At 41.2% G+C, this 26,132-nt stretch overlaps 1 protein-coding gene across 28 annotated transcripts in view; it reads right to left on the bottom strand.

The window, feature by feature from the left end:
- Positions 1-23,837, bottom strand: part of KIDINS220 (kinase D interacting substrate 220) — a 117,839-nt gene extending 94,002 nt beyond the window's left edge. For 10 of the 28 annotated variants that reach the window (XM_050754770.1, XM_050754767.1, XM_050754772.1 and 7 more), the window contains exons 1-4: positions 23,683-23,822; positions 13,218-13,361; positions 5,339-5,437; positions 4,246-4,344 (exon numbers count right to left, since the gene is read on the bottom strand). In XM_050754770.1, coding sequence (XP_050610727.1) covers positions 4,246-4,344; positions 5,339-5,437; positions 13,218-13,325 — 306 coding nt within the window. In that variant the 5' untranslated portion in view covers positions 13,326-13,361; positions 23,683-23,822. Of the gene's footprint in view, positions 1-4,245; positions 4,345-5,338; positions 5,438-11,127; positions 11,249-13,217; positions 13,362-13,847; positions 13,869-23,682 lie in introns of those variants that run through there. The other 18 variants (XM_050754771.1, XM_050754773.1, XM_050754746.1 and 15 more) reach the window with 4 other exon arrangements.
- Positions 23,838-26,132: the final 2,295 nt, after the last annotated feature.

The following is a 26,132-nucleotide window of genomic DNA, read 5'->3' as shown; positions in this document are numbered from 1 at the left end:
TTCCAAATTTCTAAGATTTATTTTGGCTGTCTAAAAATATTTCTTCAGGCTGGGCGTGGTGGCTCATGCCTGTAATCCCAGCACTTTGGGAGGCCAAGGCAGGCGGCTCATGAGCTCAGAAGTTTGAGACCAGCCTGACCAATATGGTGAAACTCCATCTCTACTAAAAGAATACAAAAATTAGCCAGGCAAGATGGCGTGCACCTGTAGTCCCAGCTACTTGGGAGGCTGAGGCAGAAGTCCCACTTGAACCTGGGAGGCGGAGGTTGCAGTAAGCCGAGATTGTGCCACTGCACTCCAGCCCAGGCGACAGTGCGAGACTCCATCTCAGAAAAAAACAATTTTTTTCTTCAGAAAACTTTCTATGTTCCTAGATATTCATTTCTTTATATGAATTTAAACTTTATCCAGAGAGAGATTCTAACAATCATATTCAACTCCTGCATTTAAACACATCCTTTAAACCCCAGATCATTATAGTACCTCTTGCTAAAAGAGAGAGGATGCTAAGGCATCTCATCCATGATCAGGATTTCCAGATGTAGGCAAGGTCATCAGGTATGAATTAACACCACACTTGATGAAGTTCTACTTACTAAGCTACAGGAGCAATCTTCTTCTTAACTATGATACAATTCAATAAAAAAAGACCAATGTAATCAAATCTTACTAAGGAATTTTTTTTAAGTACGGAGCATCTTAAAAGGGCACAGAGCCAGCCTGAAAGAGCTTCTAATGGATAAAGTTGGAATAACTTGAGCAGTAATATTAGTACTGGACTATAACCCAAGGAATAAATATTTATAAGTCCATACTGAAATAGAAAGATATAGATAGATATATAGATGAATGGATGAATGGATGGATGGATGGACAGACAGACGACAGACAGAGTAGGGTGTGGGGAAGGGAAGCAGGCACTCTTCCCTACAGAAGAATTCTAATTAATTAATGCAGAATATGAGGGCAGCAGAAACTCATCATTATACCACCACAGTTATGGTAATAACTGTTGCAGGTAAGATTCACTGATGAATGCTAAATCAAATAGGTGAAAGTTTAGTCAGAAGAAAGGTATTTTGTTTAGTCTCAAAGTATCTTCCCCCAAATATTAAGTAATTACAAACGGAAAAATAGTACCCTTACAGTAACAGACACTACCCTAATCAAGAGATGAAGGCTGACATCACCAGTGACACCAACTGAAATCACATTCCCCCAGGAGGTACACCAAGAAAAGCACATCGCCTCTGGGACATCCTTCCCTCTAAAGCACATCTGCATGTGAACACGAGAAACATCTACAAATCCAAACTGAGGAACAACCTAAAACTACTGATGAGTACTCTTCTAAAGTGTCAAGGCCGTGAAAGACACAACATATTTAGGTCAAATTACAGAGCTGGGCATTTGGTCAAGTAAAGTCTTACATCTATATTTTAACTTGTAAAATACTTGCCCGGAACTTTTTTTTTTTTTTTTTTTTTGAGACGGAGTCTCACTTGTCGCCCAGGCTGGAGGGCAGTGGTGCAATCTCAGCTCACTGCAAGCTCTGCCTCCCGGGTTCACGCCATTCTCCTGCCTCAGCCTCCTGAGTAGCTGGGACTACAGGCAGCCACCACGCCCAGCTAATTTTTTTGTATTTTTAGTACAGACAGGGTTTCACCATGTTAGCCAGGATGGTCTAGATCTCCTGACCGCGGGACCTGCCCACCTCCGCCTCCCAAAGTGCTGGGATTACAGGCATGAGCCACCGCACCCAGCCTTGCCCAGAACTTTTTATCATCATGCCCTCACTTCAATTTGAATAATGTCCCAGCCGGGCATGGTGGCTCACGCCTGTAATGCCAGCACTTTGGGAGCCCAAGACAGGCAGATCACTTGAGCTCAGGAGTTCAAGACCAGCCTGGGCAACATGGCAAAACCCTGACTCTACAAAAAATACAAAAATTAGCCAGCCACGGTGGTGTGCATCTGTAGTCCCAGCTACAAGGGGGGCTGAGGTGGGAGGATCACTCAAGCCTGGGGGACGGAGGTTGTAGTGAGGTGACAGAGACCCTGTCTCAAAAAAAAAAAAAAAAAAAAATGAGGCCTAGGCAGAAGGATCACTTGAGGTCAGGAGTTTAACACCAGCCTGGCCAACATGGTGAAATCCTGTCTCTACTAAAAACACAAAAAGTGAGCCAGGCGTGGTGGCACATACCTGTAATCCCAGCTCCTTAGGAGGCTGAGGCAGAAGAATTGTTTGAACTTGGGAAGCGGAGGTTGCAGTGAGCCAAGATTGTGCCACTGTGCTCCAGACTGGGCAAAGAGTGAGACTCCGTCTCAGGGGGAAAAAAAAAAAAAAGAATAATGTCCCTCTGGCCCCCTACGTAAGAAACTACGAGATAAAATTTTAATCTCAAGAAAATGAAGCTAAATTGGCAAAAGACTGAGACCAATTAACTATAGTATAGCTTTATATTTCATGAACTCTTTCTTTACTTTGGTGCCAGTAAAGGTCCTCACAGGAAGAGTCCCCACTAGACTTCTGATATTAAATCCTGGAATCCTTCCTGAGCCCCACAGGACCTCAGTGGTCACTCTCCTCTCCTTAAACAAGTCCCAGGGACTCTGTCTTCCCTCAACTTGGTAGTTACTACTGCCCACCCACCCAATCCTTTGAGGTTAAGGTCCCACAATACTGGTTACTGAGGGAGACATGGTCCTCAGTTTCCCCAATTTTCAGTGTTTTAAAGCCAAAATAAAGACCCTTTAAATGTTAAAGGTTTCCTGGTCATCACTTTGAAGAAATAGGGAGAACCAACAAAGTTTAAGAAATCAGTTTTTACAAATCTTAATGCACTTTTACACATTCATAATGTATATTTTATTGTTCCTAATTCCCTTGCTGATATATGTAAAACAATGATAGAGGAGAAAGTCTTTGGAGCAGGGAGACCTGGTTCAAAACCCAGCCTAATTGCTTACTAGCTGCGTGACTTAGGATAAAGATTCACCTCTTCCAGTCTCAATTTCCTCAATTATACATTGAGAATAAAATCTACCCTTAGTCCACAGGATTGTTCTGAGAAGTCAGTTAAATGACAGAGCAGCTATAAAGCACCTAACGAGGCCAGGCATGGAATAGCTACCTACTGGTATAGTACCTATTGGTATGGTACCTATTCCACACCTGGTCTCTTTAGGTGCTTTACAGCTGCTGTGTCATTAACCCATCTGATAATCTGGTAAGGTACCTTTAATAAAGTATTGAGAACTCGATAACTCCCTGCATTTCCCTTCTACCTTTCGTACCAACAAGGCAAGAACCACACTTCACTCTCAGCTGTCATATCCATCTTTGCCTCAGTTACTGACATCATTATCTTCTCTCCCTAAACTTTCACTGCAACGTACTTAAATTCTTTTTGGAAATATATAAGATACCAGCGGTTCCCTGTATCTTCCTATAAAAATAAGGATACCACCCATTGCACTTAGTTTTGAGAACAAATATAAGATTATACAGGTTGAACTACTGTGAAATTTTAATGTGTTATTAAGTGCAAAATGGTGAAATGCTAAGGCTTCTTAAAAACTCAGACCGTCTGTACTTTAAAAACCATCATCAGCTAAGTAATAAATATTTTATATATCACAGCAGATCATTTTCTTCCTTTCTTCTACTGTTTAAATCAACTTTTAAAAGGGCTGAACATTTTACAGAATTAGCCAGAAATGACCTCTCTCTTCACCTTATGCTTTAACCAGATGCCAAGCTCAAGTAAGAGCTAAGTAATAATTAAGGATCACATCTTGTTAAACTTCTGTCATGCACGGATAGCATGTCTGAAAATAACCACATTTTAAAAATAAATCTAAAATATTATTCTGAAAAGTGTAACTTTGAATACCTGGTAACAGTTTTAAAACCATACGCTGTCCCTCCTAAAGTCCTACCTAAAGGAAACAACTGTCTCAGAAGATCCAAAATGTTGATATATTAAAGAGTAATGAGTTATTTGTAACAATATGTCAGAATTTTAAACTCTGAAATAAACGAAAAATGACTAAGAATGTACTATGAGGTATATTATAACACCTGGGTTTTAAAACATTCTTGAGGGTCATTTCAATGTCCAACCCCAAATTCTAAAAACATTATTATAATATCATTTCACACATAAAAATACAAGATTTCACACATATCTATGATTATAAACAAGATTTCAGCTAATGAAGAACATATAAAAATGTCCATACCATATCACGGTGCTCCAGGTTAACCCCACATTTCAGCAGTTCCTCTACGATGTGTATATGCCCTTCTTTCGATGCGGATATAAGTGCTGTCCAATTATCCTTGAACACATATTTTAAAAGTTATCATTTTCAAACCAAAAATAACATTTCAAAGTAAGGAAAACTAAATTTCACCTTACATACCAAATGATCATACCAAGTTGACATGACGTGACCCATGCTAACTAAACTACTCTACAGTCACACTGAAGCTCTCCTAAGAATCCATCTGTCCACTTGCATCACTAAGAATGGGGTAAACATGGTTTTATAACCGCTTGTTCAGTCTTCTCACTGGACTTCTAATCATATACTGTGCTTTTTAAAAATGAGAAAAAATGATCATCAAAACCTCAAAGCTAATCCTCATGGCTAGCCACCCTGACTATAATTTAAATTCAAATTAAAGAGACTGTAATCAGATTTAAAAGCACATTCACAGGCTACCAGACTACAGAGATCTCAAATGTTTAGATACAATGTGATAAAGAAAAGAACTATTCTCCTTTATTTTTTAAATAAAGGATATAAGCATCCTATGTTAACTTTTATTCCTAACTGTAATCATTCAATTAAGAAACAAAATAGATGTAGCTATGTGACCCTCAAAAGCAATTCCAAAAATACAGGGAGAATCAGAGGAAATGTAACCGTGTGAAATGTCGATTTACCCCTCAGAGGTGGTATCAGAAGGGACCATATATTCCTGGCCATTATCATATGTAATGATATTTATAATAAGTTACCATTATGGGGAGTTACTTAACATGACTCATACGTGGATATCTTCTAGGCGGACATTTAACTGTATGTACACATGCTCTCTATTCAGCCAGTCTCATCCATATAAAAAAACCAAAGAGCTGAGATCCTTCATTGAAAGTAAAAATTTCTCTCCTGTATTACTCTTTTAAAAAAACACTGATACAGCCCACTAGGCAAAGTTGAAATATATGTAAAAGTTTTAATTATTACTTTTGAATCACCTCTGAAAAACAAAAAACATAGCAAAGAAAAGAGTGAGCAAATGATGAGTAAATTATTTAATATATACCAAATCTTCCAGATTGCAGTTAGCTCCATTCTTAATTAATTCCTTCACTATTTCCAGATTGCCTTGTTCAGCAGCTATCATCAGTGGAGTCTGGCCACACTAGAAAATATAAAGGACACAGGGAACTTATCAAGATATGCTACTTTTACTAAAACATCACAGTTAAATATACCAAACATTTTCATGAATGTATGTTAAGCACTGGTTAGTTGTGTTTACTATATTTAATTTAGAAATAGCTTTGAACTTTAAGTTGCAGTTTAGTAGTAATTTAAAAGTCAAAGAAAAAATAAAACATAATTTTTCTTCCCACAGTATTAACAATCTGTTTTTGGCCCTGCAAATTCATTTAAAGCAAGTAAATATGAATAACACTAGGATTTGGAATGCAATTACTGAAATATACATAAAATTTAAGAATACTTATGGTAGCCAAATTCTCTAACAATACAGGTAGAATACGATCTAGAATGTGTTTTTAATTACATATAGATGTTTTGTCTGAAATAGGACCATAAGAAGAAAAGTAAAATAATGAATAGAAACAACCAGGTGCTATGTATAATACACATATGTAGTTTTTTTAAAGCCTTCTCTTAGAAACTTAGTTCACTAAACTAAATAAAACTCCTACTAGTGAAATCAGTGTCCCAGCCTTCGGGTTAAGAATGAGTCACAGGAGTACAGAGACGATGCTCCCTCAAGCCCTGGAGACAAGGGCAGGGCTCAGGCAGCTAGGTACCTGGACAAGTCACCCCTACCAGCAAGCCTCATCTACTGCAAGTGCAGTCAAAAGTTATCATTTTCTGTAAGTGCCATGACAGGAAACAGATCGGCAAGTACCAGGTTAGGCCGGGCGCAGTGGCTCAAGCCTGTAATCCCAGCACTTTGGGAGGTCAAGATGGACGGATCACGTGAGGCCAGGAGTTCAAGACCAGCCTGACCAACATGGTGAAATCCCGTCTCTACTAAAAATACAAAACTAGAGGGAGCGTCATGGTGCATTCCTGTAATCCCAGCTACCTGGGAGGCTGAGACACGAGAATCGCTGGAACCTGGGAGGCAAAGGTTGCAGTGAACCAAGATCGTACCACTGAGCTCCAGCCTGTGTGACACAGCAAGACTTGTCCCAAAAAAAAATTAAAATTAAAATTTTTCAAAAAGGAAGTACCAGGTTAAAGAGGGATGATACTAAAGGTACTAAGACACACTAAGGCATATGAGAAAAATGTACACCAAAAATTAAGTTTAATTATGCAAACACTTAAACACCTACTTACTACATGTATATTAGTATGGGGGGAAATATCTATGATTCTTTTAAATGCCCACCTAACATTATTCCTTGGCTGAAAACCCTTTGATGTTTTCCCATAGTTCTTTTGGATAAGAACCAACATCCTTACCCATGCTGACACAAACCCTGAGTGATGCGGAGCAGGGCATGTGCCTGGCTCTCAACCCAGTCTGTGCCACCTCCAGCCTCAACGTGCCCTCCTGCTCATTCCTACCTCCTTACTGATCCCCTATAATTTACTTCTCCTATACTAATCCTCGTTTGTAACCACATTTTTATTGTGTGATTAACAACTGATCATTTCTGTCTCCCCTAAAGGCCGGGAAACATGTCTGTTTTGCTTATGGGTTTAAAACTATATACCCAGTGTGAGGGACAGTGACTGCCACACAGGTATCCAAATATTTGCTGAGTAAACGAGTGAGCAAAGTCTCAAAGAATTTAAAATTCTATTAGGCACAAAATCCAAATAAGCAAACAGTTATAATGATTAGCAAAATACAACAGATGCTATTATAAGAATAATACAAGTAAGGATTTAAACACAAACACTGGTTTAAAGTTCAAATATCGGTCACATTAAATACAGACATTCCTATGTAAGGATGGATGCTAAATTATATGTGGTAGCCACATGTCATCCAACCATGGTCATTAGGGAATGACGCATTACACATAAATAGATTTTCTGGGTGAAACAATTTATCTTCTCAACATTAAAGCTGATTATAACTTTTATGATAATCATCATTCTAAAAAGCTATGCACGTACTGCTACTTGTTAAACAGATTACCTGAAACATTACGTTTATAATTCTGAGTCATAACTACCAACATCAATTACTTTGCCATGCATGCCTCTGTCAGCTCTAGGTTCTTTGGTATACATTCTATAGAACTGTTCTCCCTTCTAATCTACTGGGACACAAAGTCAGGTATCAAAGTCATTGGTAAAATATATAAATTAAAGCAACAGACTCTAAATCCACAGTCCTGAGGATACATCAATTTTACATCACAGTTTTCAAAATTATAATTCCAAAGACTCAGGGAAGTTTTCTGTTTACTCTCTGGGTCACAGTTACATTTCAGATGTTCACATAGATAAGTGTTTCTAGATAATGAGAGAAAAACATAATATAAATGTTACAAATACATACAACACAAGTAGGAAAGATGGTATAAATTTGATAGCCTAGAAACATGCCAAATGAAAGACTCGAACTGTCATTCTCTTTTCTTGCAGAAACTATCAGTTGTCTACCCAGCATGTAGAAAGACAGGGCTTGTTGGGGGTGGCAGTGAGCTCAGCTGGAAAAAAAACGCCCAGTGTTCAGCCTCACTTGCAGCTGGAAATAATCCCACAATGGTGCCCTGGTTAGCTCTCCCAGGAAAGCTCTGTCAGGGACTAATTCTGCTGGTCTGTGCCTTTTCCTTCTTCTTGGCCAAACTGAGACACAGTGCTGGGGCTTTTGAACATGACGGATGTGATGCAATAGGCACACAGTGACGACTGGAGAGAAAGGAAGGAGCCTGGGTTCTTGAGGATATCCTGAAGCCATCATATTAGCCTTGAAATAGCTCATCTAGCTTGTCATAATGACAGAAAAACAAAACCTTAATTTGTCTAAATCACTGTTTTGAGAGCTGTTCCATGCAGCACAAAGCAATTCTTAACTGATGCACCTTTTGTATCTACACTATCCAAAAAGATAATGACTTTCAGGAAAGGCTGCCATAAAGTTTTACAGGATCCCCAAAAATAGAACGATTGTTACTTTAAAAGTTCGGCCTGAAAACAAAGCCTATCTTTGGATTTTCCTAGTTCTTGCTTAACCAGTCCAGTAACTACAGTTGTAGAGATAAAGTAACTTATATCATGAGAACTTTCATTTTTCTACTTGAAAATGAATCAGTAAAGATCCTTTCCATACCTGACCCCACACATCCCAGCAAATTCCATGCCTATCTCCTTCCAGAAAACACAGGATTACATAATCCACATAAACCCTGCTCTACTACTTATAGTGACCTCAAGCCAAAACACCAAAAACAAAACAGAACACTATGCACCTACTGAAATACTGGACTTTATCTCAGCTTCCCAGAAGACTACAATGCAAAAACAGCTACTATTCAAGCATCTTTTTGCTCTTCCCAATTTCCAGGTTCCCATTTCTACTTATTTAAGTGTATGAAACCTAAATAACCACGGTTTTTTGTTTTTTTTTTAAAGCAGTCCTTCTGGAGGGTTTCTACTTCTTCCAATAACTATAGTGAAACTAAAATATTTCGAAATCCTCCTTTGAAATTTCCTTTAGTCTATTTACAGACCAGGCGCAGTGACTCTCATGCCTGTAATCCTAGCACTTTGGGAGGCTGAGGCAGGAGGATCACTTGAGCCCGGCAGTTGGAGAATAGCCTGGGCAACATTGTGAAACTTCATCTCTACAAAAAAAAAAAAAAAAAATTTTAATGAGCCAGGCGTGGTAGCACACGCCTGTAGTCCTAGCTACTCGGGTGGCTGAGATGGGAGGATTGCTTAAGCCCAGCAGGTCAAGGCTGCAGTGAGCTGGATCATGCCATTACACTCCAGCCTGGGCAACAGAGCAAGATCCTGTCTCAAAAAAATAAAATAAAGTTTACTCATAAACATATAGCAAATTCCATTGCTTAAAGTCTCAGTTCATTTTCTTAAACAGGAGAAAAATGACCAGCCTCAACACTATTCCCTGAGAGTGACTGTTTGTTCCTTTCAAAAATAAAATAAAAATAAAAACATTTTGCTACTCTACAAAGGACAAAGATTTGCCATCACTGAAAATATTCATAAGCCAAAGATGTATCTAGTTTATAAATAAAGCAATAAAAGGAAACTAGAATTCACTGTTTGTGGCCAATTATGTGCTAATAAACACAGTATCAGGCAATTTTACCCCTTTTTAATTTGTTTATTTTATATTTCTTAGAGATAGGGTCTCAGTCTGTCACCCAGGCTGGAGTGTAGTGGTGCAATCATAGCTCACTGCAGCCTTGAACTCCTGGGGTCAGGCGATCCTCCCACCTCAGCCTCCCAAGTAGCTAGGTCTAAAAGGTGCCACACATAGCTAATTTTTTTAGAAGTAGGGTCTCACTACAGTGCCCGGGCTGGTCTCAAACTCCTAGGCTCAAGAGACTCAGCCTCTCAAAGTGCTGGGATTACAGGTGTGAGCCACTGTATACAGCCTACCCACATTATTTTAATTGATCTAATACTTAAGAATCTTTCTCAAAACTGATAACCAAAACACATTAACATGAAGTTACATAAAAATAAAACGAGAGAAAAGGGGAAAAAATACAAACAACTTTTTGTAATTCTATAAAAATTACATTTTATCAGAAGTTGTAAAAGCAAAATGCTAAAAAAAAAAAAAAAAAAAAATACCAGCTTTTACACTGAGCCATAACTGAACAAGCCTAGGTGGTTTCAAATTATCACTTTAAAACTCCAATTTAAATTGATACAATATTAAACTGGATATGTTAATATTCATTAAATGCTTATCTAGCATGATGCTAAACTAAGCTCTATGCCACTGTGCTTTACTCCTTACAGCAATAAGATTAATTTGACGCTTACTGATGTGCTATCTTTTCCTTCCGAGTGAAGCTGTTTTCTCAGCATTCCCTAGACAAGTGTCTCTGAAGTAAAATTTAATGTTTTCAAACTATCGTATGGTTATTCCAAATATGCTAATATATGCTAACAAAATGACTAATTCTGTAATAATTTTATAACAATTAACCTCCAATGATTAGTATCTTATCTACGTATAACAATTTTTGACTATTCATTATCATAGAAGGGGGTAATGATGTTAACTAATGAAAATATATTTTGTTCAATATAGAAACAGTGAAAATATAGGCATAATCATTAAATAAACTTTATTATGAAAACTCAAAGAAAAAACATAGAGCTTAAACAGATTATAATCTGTTTAAAGTCAAATTGAGCAAAGTTCAAATATGGACTCTACCAAATAATACATTGGATAGGAAACTGAGTAATTCAGTCATTTACCCATAAATAAAGATAAATAACAGTATTAATCTTTACACAGCTGCTATGCAAGTTAAATGAGCTAAGATATAGAAAATATATACCAGAATATTTGCATAAGTATTCAATAAAAACATTAGCTAGCATAATATTATTATAATAGCAACATTTTTATATCAACATTTCCTTAACAACTGAGTTAACATTAAATGAAATTAGGTACCACAAATCAGAAAAAGTAATAATGAAGTAATTACTAAGTCAATTTAGCAGCTTTAAAAACATTTATACATCAGGCATGATGCCTCACGCCTGTAATCCCAGCACTTTGGGAGGCTCAGGCGGGCAGATAGATTGAGTCAAGGAGTTCAAGACCAGCCTGGGCAACATGGCAAAACCCCATCTCAGCTAAAATACAAAAAATTAGCCAGGTATGGTGGTGCACACCTGTGTCCCAGCTACTTGGGGGGCTGAAGCAGAAGGACCGCTTAAGCCTGAGAGGTCAAGGCTGCAGTGACCCCTGATTCTGCCACTGCACTCCAGCCTGGCCAATGGAGTGAGATCCTGTCTAAAAACAAAAAACAAAAGCAAAAACATGTATAACATTTGCACACTCATGTTTATAGCAGCATTATTCACAACAACCAACAGATGGAAGCAACCCAAATTTCTAGCCACAGAAATGTGCTACGTACATACAATGAAATATTATTCAGCCTTAAAAGGAAGGAAATCCTGTTACATGCTATAACGTGAATGAACCTTGAGGATATTATGCTAACTGAAATAAGCCAGTCACAAAAAGACAAACAGTATGTAAGTCCAATTACATGAGGTATCTAAATAGTCATATTCATATAAATAGAAAGTAAAATAGTCACTGCCAGGGTTTAGAGAGAGGGGGAAAGGCAGAGCTGTTGTTTAATAGACAGAATTTTGATTTTGCAAGATGAAAAAGTTCTGGTAGGCTGGATGGAGCGGTCACGCCTGTAATCGCAGCACTTTTGGGAGGCCGAGGCGGGCGAATCACTTGAGGTCAGGAGTTCAAGACAAGCCTGACCAACATGGTGAAACCCCATATCTACTAAAAATACAAAAAATTAGCCAGGTGTGGTGGCGCACAACTGTAGTCCCAGTTAGGAGGCTGAGGCACGAGAATCACTTGAACTCCGGGGACGGAGGTTGCAGTGAGCCGAGATCACACTACTTCACTCCAGCCTGGGCGACAGCAAGACTCCGTCTCAAAAAAAATAAAAAAATAAAAAACAGAAAAAGTTCTGGAATCTATTGCCCAACAGTGGAGAAATACTTAATACTCCTAAACTGTATCCTTAAAAATGGTTAAGATGGTAAAGACGTAAAATTTTATATTATGTGTTTATCACAATAAAAAATAAATAAAACTTTTTATATGTCTACACAAGATATATATGTAAGCAAATATATACAAACACATAAGTATATATACATACATATATAGTGTAAAATAAAAAGTCACTCCTTATTCATCTTATCTACTGGCAAGAAATATCATACTCTTGAAAACACACACAGTTCTAAGAGACAGGCTTGTTTTCCTTAAGTTCTGTAAACCAAACACATACCCTGACAGTCACAAAATTTACACAAAACTGTATTAGCACCTAAAATGTCCTGCCAAATAATAATAGCTTGGCTTGCCAGGCATGGTGGCTCACGCCTGTAATCCCAACACTTAGGAGGCTGAGGTGGGCGGATCACGAGGTCAGGAGATGGAGACTCATCCTGGCTAACATGGTGAAACCCTGTCTCTCCTAAAAAAAAAAAATTAGCCAGGAGAGGTGGCGGGCACCTGTAGTCCCAGCTACTCGGGAGGCTGAGGCAGGAGAATGGCATGAACCCAGGAGGTGGAGCTTGCAGTGAGCCGAGATCGCGCCACTGCACTCCAGCCTGGGCGACAGAGCAAGACTTCGTCTCAAATAATAATAATAATAATAATAGCTTGGCTTTTCATAATGAACTAAGATCCACATTTTTTAACTCATAACATTGAGGAGAAACATCTCACTTCAGTTAATGTTTATTAATGTGTTACTAAATATAATACCTAACATATTTAACTCTCTAATAAAGATGTAGGGTTTTTAAAATCCCACAGTGTGTGGGACAAACAATGGAGGAAGATAGTGGGGGCTCATTAAAGAAAGTATTTCAACAATCCCTGATTTTGTCTGGTTAATCAAGATCAGGTCCAGATGATCTCTAAAGTTTCACAGAAGTACGTGATTTCAGTAATCAAGCTTCCTGAATATTAATTATTCCATCAGTGGAAAAAAAATCAATAAATCTAAATTCAATAGTCAATCATTTATGTAAGTTAAAATGTACTCCAAAAACATGGATTTGAAGTACTTTTAACTATAAGACATTACATCGTAAGTACAGTGCAATATTACTAAGGGTTAGAACTACCTATTTCTTACACACTTCTATCCTATACGTAGTAGGTAGTCAACAAATATTTGTGAAAGAATGTAATTTTGCAAACTTGGTCTTACCTCATTTCTCTCATCTACGTCTTTGCATTTTTCAAGAAGAGCTTTCAGAGCAGGAATGTTTTCTTCCTCTACATAATTTATTACGCTCTGTGATATCAAAACTGACATTTTCACAGAAAGCTGCAGTTAACTTTATTTGAATACCTGTTAAATTAGACAAAATACATATAATTTACAATCAGAAAAAAATTAAGTTACTATTAAATACAATATCCTTCTTAACATTAACCACATCCAAGGACACCTCCAGTGGCAGAAGTGAAGACACGGCTTCCGACGGCTCCCATAGCTCAGGTGTCAAAAAGCTGCCAAGCCGTCTCTTAGGTTCACACTCAGCTCCATCTTAACCTATCCCAACACCCAACTCCAGATCCACCCCGACCCTCCCCATCACCACTCTAAAACGCTTCCCTGCTCCTCCTGCTCTCACCATCCCAGTCAACGGCAGCTGCAGGTCCATTCTTCCAAGGCCAAAAACCTTGGAAATGTTCACGACTTACCTCTTCCTCTTACACCCTACACTCAATCTATTAGCAGATCCTTTTGGCTCTACTTATAAAACACATTCCACATCTGACTACTACTCACCACTTCCATCACCGCCACCCTGGACGAGCCACCGTGACTCACCTGCACCACTGTCATCGCTTCCTAACTGGCCTCCCTGCCTCCACTTGACCTAGAAGAGTGGCTTTTAAATGGTCTCACTGCAAATAAATAATTAAGTATGTGAGGTGATGAATATATTAATTAGCCTCATTTGATCATTCTACAATGGATACATGTATCAAAACATCACACTGTACCCCATAAATATATAAAATTTGTCAATTAAAATTACATTACTTTTTTTAAAACTTTAACATATATCAGAATCACCTGAAGAGCTTTTAAAGCAGATTCCTGGGCCCCACCGTCAGAGATTCTGACTCAGCAGGTCTGAGTGGGGCCCCTTACTCTGCATCTTTATCCAGCTCCCTGTGACACTGACACCACTGAGGAAGAACCACAATGTGGGCAGTACTAAGTCAGAGAATGACCTCTTTTATTCGAAGCCCTCTAAGGGCTTCTCAGAGTGCTCAAGATAAAATAAAATGTTTTTACCTTGGCCAAGATAACTCTAAGTGGCAAGCCTCTCACCTGTGTTACACCTGTGACTGTAGCTCCTACCAATCCTTCTCACCCTTCTAGCTGCCTGGCCACGCTGAGCACCTGTCCCCCCTCACCAGGCCTCTGTGCTACTTTTCTGTCTGCCTAAAATTCTCTTCCACAAGACATGCACATGGCTCACCCCCTGACCTCCGTCAGGTCACCTGGTTAGAAAGTCTCACCTGATGTGGGATGTCAGGGTACCGACCCCACACAGGCTTCACTGTCGCCCTGCACTCTCAACCCTTTGCCCTGCTTTCACCACTCTCCGTAGCACTTGCCATCATCCGAAAAATTCATATTGTTCGCTGACTGTCTGTCTACCGTAACTACACTTTAAGTTTCAAAGGAGTAGAAATTTTATTACTGGACATCCAAATGCAAATAAACAAACCTCAATCCATACTTTTTACCACACACAGGTGCTAACTCAAAATTCACCTAAATATAATGTCTGAAAGTACAAAACTTCTAGAAGAAAACATAGATAACCTTAGTGACCTTAGATTAAGGAAGATTTGATATAACACTAAAAGCATGGTGCATAAAAAAAGAAAACTGATAGACCAGAGTTCGTCAAAATTGAAAACTTTTGCTGTTATGAAAATGAAATTGTTTGGGACTGGTGAATCCTTTTTTCCTTCCTTTTTCTCTACCCTTGAACAGGACTGTCTGTAACTGATATCCCATGCCCATTCCCCAACTCTATGTTGGAGCAAATAACTTGTTTCTTGGGTTTCCCAGGTGGAAAGGAATCATGCCTCCAGATGGACTACACCCAGAGCCTCTCATACCTGATTTAGATGATGAGATTTAAATGAGATTTAAATGAGACTGTGGACTTTGGGTTGATGCTGAAATGAACTGAGACTTTTGGGGAGGCCTTGGGATGGAATGAATATGTTTTGACATGGGAAGGAAATTTATCTCTGGGGGCCAGAGGGCAGAAACTATCACACTCTATGATTCTACTTACATAGCATTCTGGAAAAGGAAAACTGCAGGGGCAGAAAAAAGATCGGGGCTGCCAGGGTCTAAGGCAGGGGAATGAGGTGGCTACAAAAGAGTACAAGAGAATCTGGTACATTAATGGCTGTTCTATATCTTGACTGTGGTGGCAGTTACACAATCATTCATTTGTCAAAATTCAAATCTGTCCATTAAAAAGGGGGAATGTTATTATATGTAAACCACAAATCAGAATACCTTACTTTCAGGGAGTATCTATTCAGAGCAACTTGAATTCATACTCTTGGGTTGAAAAACTTTTATTTTAAAACATGATGTTATTTGATCCCATAGTTTCACTTCTAGGAATTATTCTAAAAACATGAGAAACATGAACAATATTTTAAGATTTTAAGTAAAACAATTTTATCCTTAAGAACAAAAATCTTAGAAATGGATATTATATAAACTATAAAATTATAAAAATGCACAAAGTAGGATAATATACAGTCATCAAAATGTCTCAAAAAATGTGTTACAGAAAAATACTCATGATAGCAGAAGTGGGGTGAAAGATTAAGAGCTATATATACAGCATCTCAGCTATTTTAAATACATACATGTTTAAATACTGGAAATAAAAAAAGAATAAATGGTGATGGGCATCAGTGTAATTTTTATTTTCCTTAAAACCTTTATTTCCTACATGTTCTGGAATGTGATGCTTCTATCATTAGAAAGCAGTGAGGGTTTTTATTAGCAGTCATCACCAACACCCACCTTCATTTGTTCCTACTCCTTCTAGGATCAAGCCTAAGGCCTCAGCAGGGCTTGCAGGATCTGGCTCTCCCTCTATATCAGTCCCGAGCTCACCCCACAGCCCAGCCAAGCAGAAGAACTCAAATTCACCACACCTCCCCAGTGCTGCTCCACACGCCTGCCTATGCTCTATGTTCTCCTTCCATGTAGAACACCATTCTCATCTTTACTCTACCAAGGCATCCATGGCCCTCTGAGTCACACAGCTACCATTTTTCATCTAGTTTACCCCCTAAAGTGTGAGATCACCCAACCCCACACTCAGTGCCTTAGTTTAGGTCTACACCATCTATACTAATCAAGACCCCTAAGGTTGCAAGAAACTAATTTAAACTAGCTTAAGCAAAACAGAAAAATGTATTTGAAGAATACTGGTTTATTTCCCATAACCACACTACGGGAAGAGTGGGTGCCACTGGACCTCAAATGCCAGGAGGATTCTCTTTCTCTACTGGCTTAATCTACTTTCATTCTAGACCAACTACTTCTACACAAAGGGAAATATGGCTTTCCACAACCATCCAGCCTCAAATTAGATTGTTTATCTATTTTTTGAGACAGGGTCTCACTCTGTCACTCAGACTGGAGTGCAATAGCACGATCATGGCTTACTGCAGCCTTGACCTCTGGGGCTCAAGCGATCCTCCCACCTCAGCCTCCTTAGTTGGGACTATAGGCGCACACCACCATGTCCAGCTAATTTTTGTATTTTTTTTAGAAATGAGGTTTCACCATGTTGCCCAGGCTGGTCTCAAACTCCTGGGCTCAAGAGATCCGCCTGCCTCTGCCTCCCAAAGTGTTGGGATTATAGGCGTGAGCCACCGCACCTGGCCTAAATCAGATAGTCTCTAACACCAGAGAAAGCAGGCTATTCTTTGTTCCCAGATCCAGAAGTCCCAGAAAAGGGCTATGCCTGCCCAGGCCGGATCTGATGCACCCCCAGAACCAATCAACAAGAGACACAAAGTTGGGAAGGGGTTACGAGGTCACACGGTATCGGCACTGTTTCCAGAAAAGAGTAAACGGTTGTGATCTAGGCTGCAATCCTGAAAACACCTACTATACCATCTCCCGCCCAGACCAACGTGACAGGCCGGCAACTTGTGCCTCCTCTCTCCAGTCCTGCCCCTGCAATCCACTTGCCACACTGAAGCAAGACTGAACCTACAATACATTCTTCTTAAAACCAAGGCTGGGAGGACAGACGACAGCTTTACTACTTACAACTTATTCAAGGAACTTACACCTTCTAAGGCTTTTAAAGCCATTGTAAAGATGCAAATACGCAATTCCTATGGAAAGCTTCGCTCTCCACAGAGCAGAGTGAAAACTTCTTGATTATAATGAGGGCATGCAGATCCTTCACAATCTGGCCCCATCTTACCATTCCGGCCTCATCTCTTTCTCCCCTCCCCAGCCCCATCCCTCCCACCATTTACACAGTCACATCTAACTTCCGGCTCCAGCCAGACTGATCTACTTGCAGCTCCTTCACTGCCCCACACTTTGTTCTTTCCAGACCTTCACACTTAATGCCCCCTCTGCTTAGAAAGTCCATTCTCCACGTATGTACGCCTGGACAGCTCCTACCAATCCTTAAGAACATGGCTCTAACAGATCTTCTAGAAGCCTTCACTGACTGGCTGCTTACCCCAAGCTGGGCCAGGCCCTGGGCTCCTCCACACCTGTGTATACATCTAGTCGTAGACTGCTCACATCACACTCAACTCTCCTCTTCATCTCATTTTACTTACTCTCTCCACATCTCCCTTAGACTAGAAGTTCTGGCAGCAGGATCTGCTTTATTTCTAGCACAATGCCCACACAACAGGGGGTGAGAGAGAAAAGCAGCCCCTGACTGTCGGGAACTGACCTGGCACGCACAGCCAGACTTGGTGTTCTAACGTAAATGCAACAATTTCAAAGAATGCCAACATCAAACAAGGTCACTCTGCCACCAGGATATGAAGACAAAAATAAGACTACTCTGGAATCATATCTGAACACAGACAAAAACATGAACACCACCCAAACCACAAAATGCTCAAACATCTTCCTATCCTGGCTAATATGAAGGATTGCTGCTTCTTTATCAATTACAGCTTTAGCCTTACTCCGTACCTCTCGCCTTTTTGTTAATATTTTAAATATCCAATTGCAGAATTCCCAGTCCTCCTGCTTCCTGAAGCACCCAAGACTAAGCAAAGCTTTGCTTCCTTGAACTCTTCCCCGAATCACCTAACATCATCTCGAATCTTCTAAGTGCTTTCTAACAACCTCTTACAGAGACCCCCATCGTTCCCTAGGACAGGCATTCTCCTTCATTGCAGGGAGTTAATAAGACCAACTTTGTTCAACTAGAGGTACGGTCCTGGCAGTCTTTGACTAGAAGGCATTGACAGTGTTTAATAAATTTCACTGAATAATCTATTATTCAATGTCATGTTTGTAAGCACATACGTAAGTACCTAGAAATTACAAAATAAAATTTGAACATTAAATCCACATCTGTTGATACATACAATAGTAAAACCAAGAGCACACTGTAATGTTAAAGAGTACGTGTGTAGTATAATGCTATTTGATAAAATAAATAAGACCCCCATATATGTATCTATCCAGTGTGTACACATGAACAAAAAGAAAAGTGTGGAAGGACACACACCTGGCTGTAAAATTCGTTATCTTACCACGTAGGACTAAAAGGAGAAGATAATTAGCTTTGCCTTTACGCATCTTTGTGCTATATTGTTTTACTTGATACGTCTACATTCATTTTCATTAGAAAAAAATGTTTCATCACAGGTGGAAAACTACAGCTTCTCATCTTTCACATTTCAGTTTCAATGTTCACTTCAAAAAGGCCTTTCGGCTTAAAACGAAGCTGTCTAGTGGTCAAAAGTATGGACAGACTGCCTTGGTTTGACTCCTGACTTTATTACTGACCATTGTATCATCTCGGGCTAGTTTCTTTTTTTCTTAATTTTTTAACTAATAGATAATAATTGTACATATTTACAGGGTATGTGTACTATTTGGATTACATGCATATGATATGTGATGATCAGAGTATTTAGGATATCCATCACCTCAAACATTTATCATTTCTTGGTGCTGGGAACATCTCAAATCTTATCTTCTAGCTACTTTAAAATATACAATAAAAAGTTAAATCTACAATGAACTGTTAAGTATAGTACTGTGCTGCTGAACACTAGAGCTTATTCCTTCTACCTAACTGTATGTCTGTATTCATGAACCAATCTCTCTTTATCACTCCCTGTCCCCTGGGCTACTTTCTTCATCTCGGTGTCTGAGTTTCCCCATCTTCAAATAACTGCACGATTACATGCAATGGGATTAAAATAATACCTTACCCATATGAAGCCAATAAATATTAGCTGTTTTACATAATAACAGAATATGATCATTTCTTAACCACCCTTTCTTGGTAGATTCTCAATACCTGGATTGTTCTCTATTATGGAATCAGTTTTATTCCTTCGTAACACTTTACTAAACTTGTAACTTACATATTTACCTTTTTTACATTTGTCTTTTTTTTTTAGCTACACCTGCTGGAATGGGACATATTTACCTGATTAATAGTTGTCTCTCCCACTAGAATATAAGCTTATAAAAAGAATGGATTATTTTCTTTTGTTCTATACCAAATACCCAACACTTAGCTTAATAGCTGGTTCATACAAGACACTATATTTCTTGAATAAATGGACATCAGTTGAATCTAATGTCCACAGCATTTCCTGTCTAATGGGAATATAAGGCTATACATTCTTTTGCACAATTAGCAAAAAAATGAATGTCTTGCCACCCGTTTTGAAAATGACAGAGGTAGCCAACAGCAATGGCAGAACAAAAAATTTATGTTGTAGTAAGCTCATTTTTAGAACTTGCCAATTTAATAGGCAAAATCTCTAAATGTATTCAAAATGCTTTCACCAAAAGGACAATTGGTTAATAGATGCACCCTATAACTTTTCTCCAGTTACAGACACAGTGTATGAAAGCAACAACAGTGGCCATGCTGCCCAATGCTTACTTATTTATTATCCTCCAGATACGACACAGTAAGTTCTTGAATGTGGCCCCTCCCATGGTTCTCCTATCTCCAGCCCCTCTTTTCCTCCTCCCACTTAAGTCTCCAGCAATGATCATCCCTATGCAGTCCCCAGAGCCTACCCTGGTGCTGACATTCCTGGGCCTGGGTGGCAGCACTTTGCCCCCTCCACACAGAGGCCTAAGCGGTCCTACTCAATCGTGTCCTCTTACAACCATTCTGTGCTCAAAACACCCCAACAGTTGTCTTCTCACTCAAAATAAAATCCCAGATCCCTACCACAGCCGACAAGGCCCTGCTTGATCTATTCCACCCCTTCCCCACCTCCCTAAGCTCAACTCTTCCTGCTCCTTCTCCTTGACTCTGCTCAGGCCACAATGACTTTCTGTACATACGTCACCTGGTCAGAGCTTCTCTGACCACCGTGTATAAATGGTGTATAAAACAGCCCTCTCCCCTCTACTATATCCCCCTTCCATGGCCGTACTTTAAAGGTCTTCTTTATAGAACACCTAGCATCACTCCACATACCACAGACTTTGTTTTTGGTCTGCTTCCCCTAGCCAAACAAATGTAGCTCAATAAGAATAAAGACTATCTCTGTTTTGTTCACTGCTGAATCTCCAGCACTTAGAGAAGTGCCTGGTACACCACAGAACCCAGGATCGGTAGAATGAATGGACATGCCCACGCTGATCCAACTACCTGGAATGACTGACCCAACTTTAAGGTTCTTAACAAGCCAAAACATATCCTTCAAAACCCCACTCGCGGGTCACCTTTAAACTAACTTATGTATATATATGTATGTATGTATGTATTTAGTTATTTTTACTGAGACAGGGTCTGGCTCTATTGCCCAGGATGGAGTGCAGTGGCACATTCACAGCTCACTGCAGCCTCAAACTCCTGGACTCAAGTGATCCTCCTGCCTCACCCTCCCTGAGTAGCTGGGACTACAGGTGCACACCAACACACCCAGATAATTGTTTGTATTTTTAATTTTTGTAGAGACAGGTCTTGCTATATTGCCGAGGCTGCTCTTGAACTCCTAGCCTCAAGTGATCCTCTTGCCTTAGCCTCCCAAAGCACTGAGATGACAGGTGTGAGCCTGCACGCCCGGCCTTGAACTAATTTATTAAGGGCTGTCTCTCTCCTTCATTCTTATATCCCCAGAACCTACTACAGATCTAGAATAGGTAGAAACTTAATAGATAACTGTCAAATTGAATAACTGCGTAGGTATGCTAAGGATACCTCTTCTGGAGGACTTTGCCCACCCACAGCCCCTGCTACCCTCAACAGCCATGTTCTCTAGCATCAGCCATACCCAGGGATGGGCATATGATCTGTGGCATGAAACTGTTGAAAAAGATAAGCTGGGCCAATCAGACTCCTATCTCTAGAACTGGGAATTAGAAACCAGAGACTGGGCCAATCAATACGGGTCACACATAAAATGATACAGTTCTGAGACATCCAATCAGCAAAGAGAGAACACAACAGATATGAACAGAAAAGAGACTCCTCCTAAGTAAGAGAACAAATGTGGCCCCTAAAAGGAGGTCAGGGCTGCAGTGAGCCAAGATCACACCACTGCACTCCAGTCTGGGCAACAGGGCCAGACCCTGTCTCCAAAAAAAACCAAAAAAACAAAAAAGTTGCCCCAGGGAGATGTAGAAAATGGAGCTACCTGGGATCCTGACTTCTGACTCTCAATCCCATAATCTCCTTTTCCTTGAAGTAAAAGATTTAAGTTTCTGTTCTTTGTCTTCTAACAGTCCTGACAAATACAGCAGCACATAAAATGGAGAAACTGACAGTTCTTGAGCAAAAGCAGGAAGAAGGGGATGTCACATTCATACATGATCCTATAAAAATTAATCTGGCAGTGTACGTGACCCAGACTGGAAAAAAACACGAAGAATCAGGGCCCTAGATGCCAGTCTAGGAACCAGCAAACAGACAGTACACAGGAGAGGCCGTGGGAATAGAGAAGAAATGAGAGATATTAACTTGAAAAATATAAAATCCCCAATATTTGAATTTTCTGACCTACCAAAATATCCAGAAGAGATATTCTGGATACAAAGATAAAAGTAACTATGTGACTGGATGGAAAAGAAAAGAACAGGTGGAAGATGACCAGATGCCCAGCATAAGTGACTGAAGAATGGAGGTGCCCTTAACAACAACAACAACAACAAAAACACAGGAGAAAGAGTAGACTTTCCTCTACTTAGTTATGCTTCCTCCCTCCCACCACCCCAGCTGGGTGAATGGGGCTATGGGGTGCTTTGGCCAGGCTGAATTTGAAGTGTCCCAAAAGAGCTAGGTTGGAGAAATCCACCCAATACTTGGAAAAATATATCGTTCACACTCTGTGTGAATGATCTCGAAATTATTCACCTAAAGGGTGTAGAACAAGGATTCTCAAACTTGTGTGCATCAAAATTATTTGGGAAGCTGGTCAAATACACATATTCCCTGAGCTCCTCCCCGGGAGAATCCCATTCCCTAGATCTGGGGTGGTGCCCAGAAACTGACATGTTAACTAACACCCCAAAATGATTCTGATGAAAGTAGTCCATGCTAGTAAAGCTAGAAGAGAACAAAGAACACACCTGGCCACGGCATTTCCCAACCTGGGCTCTGCACTCAACACACCACGGTGGTTTAAAAACGCCTGGTCCTCAGTGTTGTCAAAATGTGGACAGGAACGAACCTGAAGGGGTGATTCCCGAGCCACACCTCAGGCCGAAGGAATGGGAATCTCTAAAACGCTAAGAAATCTACATTTTTAACAAGCGCCCATAGGGAGCAGATACGACTGCATAAATAGTAATTCAAAAAAAAATTCTTCATCGGTTTAAACCTGTCAACTTGAAAGAATAAAAATTCCAACATTACAAAGTGATGAAGAAATTATTTCCCCATAAATAAACCCTGGAGGGGTGGACATCAATGGCTTGCACTATTTTGCCAGGCGTTTAAAAGCCTGCACAGGACAATGGAGCAATGGAGCCCACGATAAAAGCAAGGCAGAAAACAACACCTCCCGGCCCGTGGAAGCCTAGGAAGAGGAACCTAGAACGATTAGCGGTACCAGCTAAGGGGGCTCTCAAGGTGGTGGAAGTGTCAGAGGCTGCTTGGCAAAAGAAAAAAAAAACGGTTTTACCAACACCCTTCACCCCAACCCACCCGAGGGGCTCCGAGGAGACAGACCACCTGAGACTCCAAGGTCGGAGACCTTCCCGGCGCTCCAGCAAAAGCGGACTCGCCCCGAAAACCGGGGCCCGAGCGTCCCGGGCCAGCGCCTGGCCCTCCCCGGGACCCCCGGCCCGAGCGCGCCCCTCCCGCGCACTCTCCAGTTGTCCCACCTCCCCGCCCGGATGCCCCAGCCCGGCCTCGCGCCCATCTCCTCCCCAATCCCGCGGAAAAGCCCCGCGGACCGGCCTTCACACTGACCGTCTCCCAACCTGGTCCTCGGCTGCGGCGGAACGGGCCCACTCGGCTGCAGGCGATGTCAGAGGACGGGAAAGCAAGAGACGGCGACTGCAAGCGCGTCGCCCTCACCACACCCGGCGGCCATATTCTTCTCTCCACGAACTGACAGATCACGTGCCCTGGGTAGGGGCGGGACTCCGGGTTGCCACGCCCCCTGGGCGTGAAGGGGTGGGGCGTAGAGCAGGCGGGGCTGGAGGGGCCGCGGGACGGGTACACCCGGGACCAGCGCCGCAGGCAATGTTTTTCACTGTCATTGTCACTCTTATTACAGTTAATTTATTATCCCTATTTGCCATTATAATCAACCTTATTCAGAGAAATAAACATCACTTAAACTTCAGAAGACACTGCACAGACATGAGAAGTGAAAGCCGGCTCAGCAGCCTTCTTCCGGATCCAGGAGCGAGACCTCCGCCTTCCACGGGGCCTGTGGTTCACACTCCCGGCCTTCCAGGTCTCCCACCACCTCCCCTCACCTCCTTCAGCCTCCACATTCCTAGGCCTTGCTGCCAATAAGCGTCAATCTTGATTTTTGAAAAAGTCCAAGGATGATTACGACGTGCGTGGGTTGGGAACCATCGAAAAGCACCCACTGATATGTCAACCTGGCAACTCAGGAAAAAGCCGGTAGGGAGCCTGACTTCAGCAGAAGTTGGTGCGGGCTGGGGACAATGCCTCACACCTGTAATCCCAGCGCTTGTGAGGCCAAGGCGGAGGATCACTTGAGCTCAGGAGTTTGAAACCAGCCTGGGCAACATGGAGAGACCTCGTCTCTACAAAAAACAAAATACAAAACTACGAAACTTAGCCAGGCGTGGTGTTGCAGGACGGCTTCATCAGAAGTTGACGTGACCCTTGTAAGCCAAAAATAAAATCCTAAGGCCTCCCAAACGTCTGCGTGGACCCCTCTTCTCTGCCAAGGGCATTCCAGAGTTAACCTTAACATCTAGTTCAGGCCATGATGGAAGAGGGAGTCAGGCCTCTTTATATCCCTCCAGCATTAACATCAATGCAGACATAAAGTCCGGTAAGAAACATTGACAGGCTATTCTCTCTGAAGCCTGATACTTGAGGCTTCACCTGCATAATAAAACCTCGGTCTTAAAAAGTAAAGTCTTAAAAAGTAGAAAGTAAACCCCTTCCATTGCTAATAATTCTTTCCACCAATTGCCAATCAGAAAAATTTTAAAGCTACCTATGACCTGGAAGCACCCCCTCCCTTCCAGCTGTCCCGCCCTTCCAGATGGAACCAATGTAAATCTTACATGTATCGATTGATGTATTATGCATCCCTAAAATGTTTAAAAGCAAGCTGGACCCTGACCCCCTCGGGCACATGTCCTTAGGACTGCCTGAGAGTATGTCACGGGTGCTCCTTAGCATTGGCAGAATAAACTTTCTTAATTGACTGAGACGGTCTCAGATATTTTGGGTTCATACCCTCATGAAACAAGGAGAGAATACTCTCACACATACAACGAAGCCCTAAATGGTGTGATTTCTTTGGTAATGGCTTTGCTAAGGGCAGCCACTGTTGTAAACAGGGTGGGGTGGGGGAGGGGGTGTTGGAGGTATGGTGAGATATAAGGATGAAGTCGACCTTAGAGTAGGGGAGAGAACAAGGACACAGGTTAAATGTACCTTCTTTAACACAGCCTTTCTGAGTCCCGACACTGTCCCAGGCACTGTGCTGTATGAAGGTAAGCACGGAGAATGAAATGGCCAACTCTGTGGGGGCCCACTAGGAACGTTCACAGAAGAGGGGACCCCCTCAGCTGTATCTTAAATAGAATTTGCCCATCACAGTCGGTTGAATGGGGTTAGGAAGAATGTCCAGGTTGGGGAACAACACTTTGGAAAAGAATGGAGATGAGAAGGAGCATGGCCCAAAGTTCCAGGAACTGTAAATATTTGCCAGCCTTGGGGTGGGAGTAGCAGTGTGGGCGGGGGCAGGAGACAGAGCAGGGCCAGCCTCTGAAAGGCCTTGCGTGTTAGTACCACTTGGGAGTTTGTTCTGGGGAAACAGAAGGCCACTGAAGAGTTTAATGAAAGAAGTGGCATTAGCTGGCAAGTTTGTGGAGGAGTGGTTAGCAGGGCCACTGGGTTAGCAGGGAGAGTTGCTGGGGACTATTGGGATAGTCCTGGTTGGGAGCTCTGAGGCCTTTAAACAGATCCCTGGGATGAAAGTGGCTACAGTCAGGTGATGGGCTGATTAAATGACGATTTAATCAGGGGGAAGATGACTTCCGACTTCCTGTTTTGGTGGTTAGGGATGGAGCCCGGGCTCTGAAACTAGTGCTGCAGGAGGAAGGGTGGGTGGGAGGGGTATGGATGAGTCCAATGGGAACAGAACTCTGCAACCTCAACAGTTCATGGGAGGTGGAATCTGAGAAGGAGCCGCCAGAAGAATA

Source organism: Macaca thibetana, chromosome 13 (assembly GCF_024542745.1).
Source record: "Macaca thibetana thibetana isolate TM-01 chromosome 13, ASM2454274v1, whole genome shotgun sequence".
Lineage (NCBI taxonomy): Eukaryota > Metazoa > Chordata > Mammalia > Primates > Cercopithecidae > Macaca > Macaca thibetana.
The sequence above is the reverse complement of the archived record's forward strand: the minus strand, read 5'-3'. Positions and strand labels throughout refer to the sequence as shown.